Genomic DNA, 12,253 nt, shown 5'->3' on the forward strand with positions numbered 1-12,253 from the left:
CTACAACACTACAACATAAAACACAAAACCAGCAACAGCAGAAACCAACCTAGGACGATGGCAGTAGGAACAGAATTATAAGCTCATTTTTTTGTGGTGGATAGTAACTGAGTACATTTGGTCAAACACTGTAATTAAGTACAATCTTGAGTATTTGCATTTAATGCTGCTTTATACTTATACTCCACTACATTTCACAGGGAAATATCTTACTTTCTACTAAACTACATTTATTTCAATTCATATTATTACAAAACATATGATCTGTTTATAAAATAATACAGTATTATAGAATAAACCATCCAAGTAGTCTGTACCCTAGTATTTGCCATATCTATCAGATTTTTTTTAACCAACTTCAGTGTAATGAGTGATCAGTAGTGAGGTTTTTTTTCTTCACGTTTTCAATTTTGTTGTTTAGAACTTTCTTATTTCATCACCCAAATATACTGGCTACTTGACTTGCTTCATTAGGCTTCTACGGTGTTTTATAGTTCTAGTGGTGAGGTTGTTTTTGTGTTTTTCTGTTTTTCTGTATGCCCGGTCTGAGGCAGCTGGAGGACGCGTCTCCATTGGCTGCGGCGGGCGGGGCAGTCCCATCGCGTCCCTGCTATTGGCTGGCGGCACCTCGAGGGGTGGAGCCATCGCCAGACAAAACAGACGAGTCGGGCTCCTGTGAACCAGTCAGGAGTTGAACAGTGTTGGCTCACCCCCGCCAGTTTGAACTGTGTTTATTACTATAGCAGGACCGTCGCAGCCACGTTTGGTTGCCGCGCGCGTATTTACGCATTCAGATCTTCGGTAACAGAAGCGGCTTTACATTATCGTTTACCAGCTGAACTTGTCGAGGTTCCCGCGGAGAAGAGCAACTATGGATTTGATGGGTCTGCTGTGTTTGGCGCTGAGCATCGGTGCTCGGTTCACCTCCGCGGAGAGACACAGCGTCTACTGGAACAGCTCGAATCCCAAGTGAGTGCTGATCTGTGCTTCTGTGGGTGTACGTATCCCGCATGTTTGTGTGCCCGCGGTGGGACAGTGGTCTAACGTGTGAGTAGTTGAGACGGACCGAGCAAACGCTGCTCCGTCTGCGTGGCTGCGCGTGTTTCCCGATGTGTCCAGGGGCAGAGTGTACGTAACTTTGTGCTTTCTTACAGTTCCACACATCTCATCCCCTGGTCCGTATGGTCCCCCTGTGGCCCCGGGGCCGCTCACGCTCCTAAACAGCTACAACTAAGCTCGTTTGTTTTCATTCACGTGACGTTAAAAGTCAGGTTTTCTTTCTACCATTAAACTCGCGTAACAGGATTGTGGTCAGAGTAGTAGACCATACAGAAGCAGCCGGTGGGGGTAGAAGCAGAAGATTGGGAGCGGATGCCCAGACAGATGGACAGATTCACCACTATATTTAACCGCAACACATAGACACAGACATGCTCTAATAGTAGAAAATAGACTGACAGGCATGAACTTGGCCTGCGAGGCTGTCTGTAGGGTCTGCACCTGTGTGTGTACAGTGTGTATGTCATGGAAAGTCTATTAATGAAAATGCATCGCAGGAGGTTAACTTGATTACCAGTTTCATACAGATGCCACACGAAGACTCAGTCAGTATTTTTTTTTTGCATTGGGGAAGATAGTGAGAGTGTGCGTGAGTCAAATGGAGAGAGAGAGAGAGAGGCACATATTGCTATTTATTTTTCTTCTGAGGTCAGAGATGCAATGCGATCCGAGCACTCAGTGGGATCGATGGAGCTTGACAGACGCGCAATATCGCCGCGCGATTTATTGAGCTCTTAGCGTGGAGCGGGTGATCCCGACGCTTCAAAGTCAGTGTTGTTTTATACCGGGGCTGAAAACCGCTTCTCTGCTGCCGAGATCGGTCGATTAAAACCCGCCACCGAGGCGAAACAAGGGCAAAATCCATTATAGCCTTTTAGCCTTGTCTTGATTACATTACTGGCTCTCTAATTGCCCTTTAACAATGACAATAGACGCAGGGCTAAAAAGGAAAACAGTTGTCCTTATAATTGGATGAGGGGTCTAATGGGAAGTCCTTTCGGCATGAGCAGTGCTTATGTCATGGGTTAGTCCATGTGTGATTCGGCGACCCGAGTTCGATTCAGCTGACCTTTACACCTGACTTACTGCAGACAGAGGGGAGGAACTCTAGCCCAGGTGAGATAGAAGGGAAAGGTTAGTTCACAGAAGGAAAATGTGAGACCAGAGTCTTTCTGGCAAAGACTGGATAAAAGAGGAAACAGGAGCTCCAAGTTTTAGTGTACCAGCCTTTCTTATTAGAAAGAAGGCACAAAAAGACGGCAGGGAGGTGGAGAAAGAGAGAACGGGGGTGGTCTAATGCAATAAGTCAGATCTTATGTCTGCTCTATCTCATTTGACCCTGGACTATTTCTGCTGTCAAATGGGAGTTGCGTAACCAGAAGAAAAATCATAATATAACAATATGATATAACACTAATCCCTTTTCCTAGATGGCTAAACATAGACCCTGACACAGACAGGCATTAACGTCACACATCATCAACAATTCCCACACCACAAACATGTAAATGAATGCGCTCAGTGGTGGTTATTCTGCTTCTATCTTCTGTTGAACCAAGACCTTTCCCTTTCTCATTCTCTGTCTTTCAAATACCCACACACACACTTTGAGGGGTACAGGGAAATAGAGTTTCTCAGAAAGTTACTGACAGAGATTTTTTAACAATGACAATAGATATTGTCATTGCCCTTCACTCTTAATTCCTTTCTCTTGTCCTCACTCTTAATTCCTTTCTCTTGTCCTCTCTTTCCCCCTCATCTCTCTTGTCTTCGGGTTTCCTCCGGTTTGACTTAAAAGCCCACCTGCCCCAAACCATCCCCAGTGATCAGTCGGTCACCTGCTCGGTGGATGATCCATCAACGGCCTCTGACAGCAGCGAGCCGTGGATAATTGATGCTAATTGATTCTCGGTCTGATTCTGAGTAGCAGTGATTTGTCTTAGGTGGAGGACAGTGACCAGATGGCAGCAGTCTGCCCATTCCTGTTGGGGAGTATAGAGGTGTGCAGCACTGGAAGGACTTTAGGTGTGTTTGTTTGTCTCTAAACACAATATATAGTATATATGTGTGTGTTCACTAACTTCTCAGTTAAGGATTATGAATTAAACGTGTGTTTCAAATCACAGAAGGGATTTGATTCTCTGGGTGTGTTTGTGTGTGTGTTTGCGTAAGTTTTCCTACATGACAGTTGGAAAAGTTTTTCACAGTCTGGTCTGGTCTTGTTTTTAACTACGTGTCTCTGCCTGTGTCGACGTTGTGAGTGTGTGTGTGTGTGTGTGTGCGTGTGTGTGTGTGTCGCTGAATCTGTCTGTTCCTCTCTCCATCTTCACTGGTTTTTCCTCTCATTAACAGCTGGGTCTCCTCCCAGACTGGCCAGTGGCACCTAAGCCCTCCATCTCTATACTAAGTGATTCAAGTACATTCAAGATCTATTCTTTTCTGCACAGAAATGGATGCTATTAAAACTCTACTCCACTGTCTCTTTTCTGTCTGTTATCTCTGTGCTATTTATCTGCTTTCATCCATCTCTAGTAGCCTCGGTTTATTTTTCATGCTCCCAGTATCTGTGCAAATATCTTTATCAGGGCTTTGGTGTAATGTAATATTCTGTTTATCTCCGTCTGTGTCTGGCTCTGTCTGCCTTCTGCTCTTATTGTGATAGCCAGGCCTGCCTTGACACGTACTGTACATGTGGCCTAAAGGATGAGTTTAGGGGGATGGTGGTTGATTTCACTCCCCCACAACCCACTCCCACATCCTTCAACTCATACATTTTTATACACGTTGTTCCCTTTCTCTGTCTCTCTTTTTCTGCTCATTATTTACCCCTCCCCAGCCCATGTCCCGTCTGGTTGTTGTCCTCTAATCTCACCAGAATGGGAACACAGACACACACAGACAGACACACACACACACACACACACTGTCATAGATTACAGACGATTTGTAATCTGACCATCTGACCCATAAACACAAAACCATTATCCTGCTGGATTCATTCTGTATATATTTATGCTTCTGTGATCCTGTGATGTAACATTTTTCTGTTTCATCTTGTTACATCCTCTATATGGGTTATTGTGTAATTGTTACAATATATATATAATAAACCTGTAGTTGTCACAGTTGATCATTCCCACCATAATCTCCCGGATTGGATCTATCCTGCATTAGAACAATCAATTACAAGCACTACAGGATATCTCCCTTTAGCTTGCCATGAATCCTCCCCATTCAGTATCAAAGGGCTTTCTGTTTATTCCCTGCTGATATAACTGTCCTCTTACCTAACACACTTATAAGTGTATGCACATACCTACACGCATCTTAGCACACAGCAGCACCTGGGAGTTTCAGTGACTAAATGCTGTTTATAAACTACTGTACATACTTTATATCTGTGTTTCAGGTCTGTAGACATTTTCCTCCCCCATCACAGTATCCATGTACCTCTGTTTTCTCTCTGCTCTTCCTCTGGCTACCTTATCTCTGGTCCAGACTTCCTCCCTCCCCCTCCCTTTCTCCATCATTCCCCCTCTTTCTCACAGACCTCCCTCTGTTTTGGCCCCAGTAGTTTTCCACCAGAGAAGGAGAGAGCACCTCTCAGCCCTGGCTCTGCGAACACTAGAGAGGCCTATGTTATTGTAGTATGTGTGGGCAAGCATGCGTGTGTGTGTGTGTGTGTGTGTGTGTGTGCCCATGTGTCCACTGCTCATTCACAGCATTTCAGGCATACTTTGGCATTGCTGTCCACTCATAGCCCACCATCGCCCCCTAAAGGGCAGAAGGCAGAATTAACAACAGATGGTCTGCAGCTCAAGTATTCGAGGATGTTTTGTTTTGCATCAGTTAATCCAAAATTTATTCCAGATTTAAAAAATTGAACATTTTATGTAAATCCTTAGAAGTCACTAAACTTTTTCCCTCTCTCTCAGCCAGCCAGACAGACAGAGACACACAGATTAACTCTCCATGACCCCCCCCTACATATTAAACCGAGCATGATACCATTTGGCCTTCTTCTATTCATCACAGGCAGAATGGGAGGCTGCAAAATGGGAGACATGGTGAAAAGATTTTGGGGCAGAGGGGAGGAGGGGCCTGGGTGCAGGGTGAAAGAAGGTTGAACTAGAGAAAGGGATTGGTGTTGAGAAATTAGCCTGGATGAAGAGTTCTGGTATATTATGTCAGCGTTAAGAGACAGGACAAAATAGGGGATTGGGAGAGGGGGTGTGGGCTAATTTTGGAAGAATAAAGGAGAGGCAGACGGAGGGAGGAGAGAGTGGACAGTGATGGATGAAGGGAGGGGAGAAGTTTGGAATTGAATAAGTGAGAAAAGGCAGTTTTGACATTTTTAAAAGCTTTCATCCTGCTAGAGCCAAAGGGATTCTCAGTGTTTCAACCATCAAATTGGGGCATGCACATACAGGTACATACACACATTTGTAAAATACTAACAACTGCAGCCTTCTGTGCTGAATTTATAATCCTATAGGAACAGAAATGTGTATCGGTGCCTAGTGGAGGATGAATTACCACTGAGTTTCTTATTGCGAGACAACAACATGAAGGAGGAATGACGGTAGATTACACTGGAAGCTAATATAGAAATACTTTTCAGTGTATATTACTTTGGCTTCAATGGAGTATCCCACTAGTGAGCAGATAAATCCATTAAAACCACAGACAGCTTCTCAGCCTGTGTGAAAGGAGGTGTGCATCTGCCATACCACATTAAATTAATAGGGTATTAAGTGTACATGTCAAAGTAAAAGTGTGCGGGAGTGCAACTGGAAATTTGATGAGTGTGCCTTGCGAGAACACATTAAACCATCCAAACCACAGGCCCCCGCTGTTACATTCCTGTGTGTGCACACTTACTACTGATTACCTGCGGAGCAAATGGTGGGGGGATGCATCTGTTTAGTGTTTCAGTGGTGCTGACTCGTTCTGTGAGTGTTTTGTATGTGTGTGTGAAACACATATCTTCTGTGCTGACTCAGATGGTAGTGTGTGTGAAAAGTTGCGACTCTGAACTCTAACCCCTTGACCCAGCTGCCAGTTTGAAAAGCTCCCCAGAGAGACGGTGGAGGACAGAGTTCCTGTGTCAGTTGTTTGACCGAAACCAGTGTGAGCTCAGGGGACAAGTGGAGAAATGGCAGGGTTGTCAGAGAGAATGGGAAAAGGAAAGAGGGATGGCAGGAACAAAAGAAAAGAAGAGGAGCAGTGCAACAACAATGGCAAGACTTCAAAGCTCCAGTGAGGAGAGCCAAGTGTTGAAAAAGTCACCTACTGTCATAACCACCGGCGCCAGAACTATTTTACTATTTTATGCCCCCACCACACACGCACGCGCGCACACACACACACACACACACACACACACACACACCTTGCCCACTGACGCAAAAGCTAGAGTAGCTCCATAGTGAGAAACAACCACCTTCAACCTTCGCTGTTCACCCACACCTCAGTCACATTCAAGAATTCACACAAACCCATGCACGCAAACGCACACGCGCGCGCACACACACACACACACACACACACACACACACACACACACACACACACACACACACACACACACACACACAAGAGGCTGTAGTAGGCCTTGATAAACAGATGTGCTCATCAGCCTGGGGCATAAGACGCCCTGGATAAGGGTCTTCAGAGAATCCCTCTCCCATGAAAACATGCACACAGACACACACACACACACGCACACACACACACACAAACAAACCACCACACGGGAAGAAGAAGAAGTTGTGTGTAAAGTAGGTTTGTAACAACCCACACACCTGGCTCTCAGTCTCACATATGACATCGCTATCACATTAATGCGACTCTCACTCTCCCGAGAACTGCCAGTCAGTGGAGAGGGAAGACGCAGGGAAGTCTCCAGCATTTGAGAGCTTTGATGAGTGAAGACGTAAAGGTAGAGAGTGTGAGGAAAATGGAACAAGAGGACTAGTGAAAGACAGGGGTTTGCACTGTAAAACTCTGGCCAAGTTCAACAGGGGCCAGGGTTTTCCCAGTTTCTTGACTCGTGGTCGCATGAAAAAAAGAGTCATTCCAGCATAAACAAATCTGGACACTCATATGAGCACACCTATTACACACATCCACAGCACTCAGGGCAGTGAAAGGTCCGCAGGGGGTAAGGTACAGGGGTTGAAGAGGCCCTGTAGCCTCAAGCATTCTGTCTTCGGGGAGGGAAAGGGTATAATTACACCCCATTCAGTCCTCCTCCCCTCTTTTTCAAGAGAACACATTGGCCCCAGACCCCTAACAGCTTTTAATTAGCCAGACCCATGGAGGAGAGGAGGAGGAGGGGGGAATGAGGAGGTGAAGAGAAGGATAAAAGGAGAGTTTTCTTAAAAGCGTGAGCCATGAATGAAATTAGCAACAGAATCTATCTGTTTTTGCTGGCTTTTGACAAGCCTGCGTTTCGTGCAGAGGGCAGCCAGGCCACTAACAAGGACAGTGTGGGAAAAAGGTGCATCCCATACAATTTGAAACTATTCTTTACTTCAGAGGGAACCACTAGAGATCTTCAAGCAGCTAGTTTTCTCCAACTCTGTTATTACTGGTTTTACTCAAAGAAAACAGAGAAGAGAGGAACAAGATGAGAGCAGAGATTATTTGGCCAATTACGCTGCAACAGATGTTTCTTTTTTCCTTTCACTGAAACACTTGCCCTGGATTATCACACATATAAACACACAGGTAAAAGCGTGCAAACCTACACAGAAGTGTACACACTTACAAAGAACCCTTTCTGAGAGAGCAGTAATTGTAAGTGGTGGGTGGTGATCAGCCTGTTAGCCTTGGATAACAAGTGTAGAACTGTGCTCAGCCAACAAAGCATGTTTTGACAGGTACGTTAGCGCTAATCGATACACACACACACACACACACACACACACATACATACAGAGGCAGGGAGGAGGGGTTAGGGGCCCACATTTGGAGCCAGTGTGTCTGTGAATTGGCCATGGGGGTTCTAACAGGAGCCACAACAACAGGAGCCACAACATGCTTTGATGCCGGGGCACACACAATTACAGCACACAAGGGCAGACACACAGGAGCTATTTGTTTTGCCACTTTCACTTTCTACAACATGCTAAGACATAAACACAAGCATACACAAGCAGTCATTCAGTTCAAGCGCAGCCTAAATTGGTAGATTAGAGTTTTCTTTTTACCCCTGAGGATGTAAACAGAGTCATATGCAAATATCGGTCTTTCTTCACCACCTGGCTTTTGGCTGATCTCACAGCATGCCAGTCAGCCGTACATCACATGTACCAGCATAGCACAATTGCATCATTTTTATTTTAGAGAAAATACTAGTAATGTGAAACTAAACGTGAAGATACCAGGTTAAAGTTCATTCATTGCCTCAACAAATTTGATGACTCACTGAGTGAAACTATTTATTAACCATAAGTAGAAGTTCTACTAGGGTGAAAATTTAACACAACTCCCTGAATGCTGCTTTTGTATTCTCAGTGAGCACCATTACCACAAATGTGCAGTGAGACTGTGCAGGATTTATAGTTATTTTTCACCATCTCTCCATACTTCATTAGGAGACGGGGAAACAAGGATAGGAAGTGAGCAAAGAGGAGACGGGAAGGCTGAAAAAGAGCCATAAAACTAAATGAAGGGTAAAGATAAAAAGGGAGAAAGAGAGCGACAGTCTGGCTGTCTCCACACACTGTGTCTCTGTCTTTGATGAAATCGGAGAGAAATTGAGAGACAGAGATACAGATAGAGACAGCAAATTAGGGTGTGCAGTCACATCAAGAGCTGCAGAGCTGACGTACAAACATCCAGGTGAAGAAACTAGTGACACAAAGACTAGAACAGTCGAAAAAGATGACAGAAGGAGTCACTGAGTTGTACAGATAGAAAAGTGGACTTGCTGTGAAAGTGAAGAGCCGGATTGTGGGGGGCCGGTGAGCTGTCATTTAAATTCTTTTCTACCTGTAAGCAGGGGAGCAGTGAGTCTCTGCTGAAGGCAAGACAGGGGAAGAGAGAAAAAAATGGTTTGTGCGTAGGATGGTGGTAGGGCTTAAGGAGAATCTAGGTGTGTTTTCTCATCCAAAAACACAGTGAACTAGTCCAGCCTGATCAGGCTGTTTTTCTAATTCTCGCAGTCACAGGTTTCCACAAGAGCACACCAAAACCCGTCAACACATCCTCACATAGGAGTCTACTAGCTTTACCCATGTGTTACTGCATGTTATTAGTGTGAGTAAGTCTGTTTTCGGTTGCTGCATGTCTCTATTAGTGATGAGCCCTATTCATTATTCTCAGCACGTATATTCTATGAGCCAGGGTGTGTGTTGAACACGTGTGCAAAACAGATGATATCTGCCTCTATAATTCATGTTTTTTTTTTTTTCATTTTGTAAAATCAGAACATTACTGGATGAGGACATTTGTCAGTAACCTCCTCTCTCTTCCTGTCTCCCTGCAGCTTCCTGTGGGATGAGTACACTGTGGAAGTGCGCATCAACGACTATCTGGACATCATCTGCCCCCACTACACCCATGGTGAGGTTTCATCGCATGCAGCTGAGCGCTATGTGCTGTACATGGTGGAGAGGGAGGACTACGAGGTGTGTAAACCTCACTCCTTTGACCAGCTCCGTTGGGAGTGCTCGCGGCCCTTTGCTCCCCATGCTCCTGAGAAATTCTCTGAGAAGTTCCAGCGCTTCACACCCTTCACCCTGGGCAAGGAGTTCAGACAGGGAGAGAGCTATTATTATATCTGTAAGTATCATTAATACTGTAACACTGGCAATTTTATCAACTTATTGTGATCTTGAGAAGGTTTCTTGTAATAAACTTTTCCCTCTGTCTGACCTTTGCAGCCAAACCAATGCATCACCATGGCCAGGATTGTCTGAGGCTGAGGGTGGATGTAGTCGGGAATAAAGGCTCTGGAAAAACTCACTCAGACAAATCCAAGGCAGAGGAGGCAGGAAAAAGCTTAGACGGAGGAAAAGTGAAGTTTCCTGCTGCCGGAGGAGTGCACAACCCCTCTAACCACCTCCCAGCAGGTGAGGATTCTTCTACAAAATACCAGATCAATGGCAAAATAGTCATAGCAGGCTGTCTAAGACATGTTCAGCTGGGTGTGTTTACCAGGCCTGAATGATGAAATCTGAAACTGACTCACCCTCCCTTTTCTTTCTGTAGATGACCCTGCTGTGATGGAGCCAAACGTCCAGAGGAGTATCGGCAGTTCAGGACCACAGCTGGTTTCCTTTTCACTCTTCTTTACCATGATCCCAGTCTTACTAGCCTTGATACTACACTAAGGCTGACCATTGAAGAGACATTACTAACCCAATGCTGGTCACTGGGAACATGAACACTCCGAGATTTTTTTTTTATACAGATTTTTTTATACCAGCATGGACAGTGCTGTCAGTGTGTGTTTGTTTGCGTGAATGCGGAATGTGGATCGTTCCAAAGAAGAAGACCTCAAAAAACATTTTTTCTTACTTCATTACGAGGACAGATTTCTCATTTTTGACCATTTAAGATGCACGCTTTTTTCAGTCATTATGAACAAAACTGGAAGCAAACTGATCAAAACACCATATGAATTAATGTCAGATTGAAAATGACGAGGAACAAATTATCCTCATTATTATACCTTATGTTTTCAGATTTTCATACCATTGGTACAGCTGTGCATTGTATTACTGATCTCAAACCGTCAGTGTCATTTTTCTTGCTCGTCATGTAGCGAAATTATCGATTGTGTATTGGAAATGTTGTCGGCTACTGCCAAAGTAGTATACATTATGTAGGATTTTTGTCATGTAGCACTCAGCTCCCTCCCATCTCTTTAAGTCTCTGCTGAAGCACCACTATTTCATTTATCACCGACACAAAAGATGACACTTTGAGTCAGGTACTGCAGAGTAAAACGTGCAGAAAGTATTTATTTTCCGTTATACGACAACACAAGTAAACAAATTGTTTAATAAAAACGAGTAAGTTCTCAGCCAACTTGTGTTGCATCAGTATTAATTTGGACCTCATGTAAATCATAAATTATAATCCCTCTGTAATCTATTATATGTTGACATGTAAGTGGTTGGGACCCACTGATCAAGAGAACAAAACTGATCAAACCTAAAACTAGCAGCAGAGTGTCAGGTGAGCTGAGCTTCTTCAGTACTTATGGTTCTTCACTTATTTCTGCTGTCTAGACAGTATCAAGGTATGGTACACTGGCTGATGTTTGCAGATGTGATCCCACTTGCACATTGTCAAACCTCAAACTGAAGGGACTTCCCACAATATATTTACAGTTGTTTTTCTTGTTAAACATACTTGTGTCATATTGTAAATGTTTATATGTAAATTTGTACATAGAGAAAACTATAAAAACTGTTTTAAGATGTGAAAAATCTTTAGTGAAATAAAAAAATTGTGATGTAATAAAAATATCTGTCTGGTTTTTATCAGCTCTAGTGAAATTTATTTTTGCATTGAGCTACTTTGGAGCTTGAAATCCCACTGAGCCCATTGAGATTTTGATGGATGACACAATATTTTGGCAAAGCTATCCATCTCCTACCTGATGAAATCTCTCCAGCCCCCTTCAGATTTCCACCCCAGGTCTTTTCCAACCTGTATTTTCTCATCCCCTCTTCTCTGCCCTCTCTGTCTTTCATCCCTTGTGACACAGCTTGCCCTGGCTTGGATTTCAGAGCCTGAAAACAAACACGGGAACTGAGAGGGGGACGATGAAGGAGCGACACTGCGGGATAGTGCAGGGAGAGAGGCCCAAAAGCTAACTCACAACTGGGTGTGAAGGTGTCACTCTCACCTCCTCGCTCACACTTTTTTTTTTCTTGCTCTTTGTTACTCTGTACATCCTCTTTGGAGGAAAAGCTTCATTTACACAGTGGTATGTTGGAATGAAGAGGAGCAGAGCGCACAAATGTACATACTTGCAAACCTCAGAGCTGACTGAAAACTGTCAAAAGTCCCCATTCCCTGTAAAACCATGCAACATATACATTCAAAACCAGAACATAAAATGGAATTGTTTGTTTTTCCATAATTACGTCACAGTTTAAATTCACTGTAGATGATCACACAGTCTCAGAATTCTTGTTGCAATGTAGCACCCATGTATCTGTACAGTAGCTTA

General features: G+C 44.0%; 1 protein-coding gene across 1 annotated transcript; it reads left to right on the plus strand.

The window, feature by feature from the left end:
* The first annotated feature begins 702 nt into the window (after nucleotides 1–702).
* efna1b (ephrin-A1b) lies at nucleotides 703–11,519 on the plus strand. The gene is made up of 4 exons (XM_040117696.1): nucleotides 703–969; nucleotides 9,554–9,849; nucleotides 9,951–10,139; nucleotides 10,279–11,519. Exons 1-4 carry the CDS (start codon nucleotides 872–874, stop codon nucleotides 10,398–10,400), a joined length of 705 nt encoding a protein of 234 aa, XP_039973630.1. The 5' UTR covers nucleotides 703–871; the 3' UTR covers nucleotides 10,401–11,519.
* The last annotated feature ends 734 nt before the right edge of the window (nucleotides 11,520–12,253 follow it).

Source organism: Xiphias gladius, chromosome 22 (genome assembly GCF_016859285.1).
Source record: "Xiphias gladius isolate SHS-SW01 ecotype Sanya breed wild chromosome 22, ASM1685928v1, whole genome shotgun sequence".
Taxonomy (NCBI): Eukaryota; Metazoa; Chordata; class Actinopteri; order Istiophoriformes; family Xiphiidae; genus Xiphias; species Xiphias gladius.

What these genes read in the sequence shown, in the direction of transcription:
- efna1b (XM_040117696.1), top strand. Translation starts at nt 872, where the DNA reads ATGGATTTGATGGGTCTGCTGTGTTTGGCGCTGAGCATCGGTGCTCGG. An exon ending in TGGAACAGCTCGAATCCCAA is followed by an intron (nt 970 to 9,553) that starts GTGAGTGCTGAT and finishes GTCTCCCTGCAG; the next exon opens with CTTCCTGTGGGATGAGTACA. An exon ending in CTCTAACCACCTCCCAGCAG is followed by an intron (nt 10,140 to 10,278) that starts GTGAGGATTCTT and finishes TTCTTTCTGTAG; the next exon opens with ATGACCCTGCTGTGATGGAG.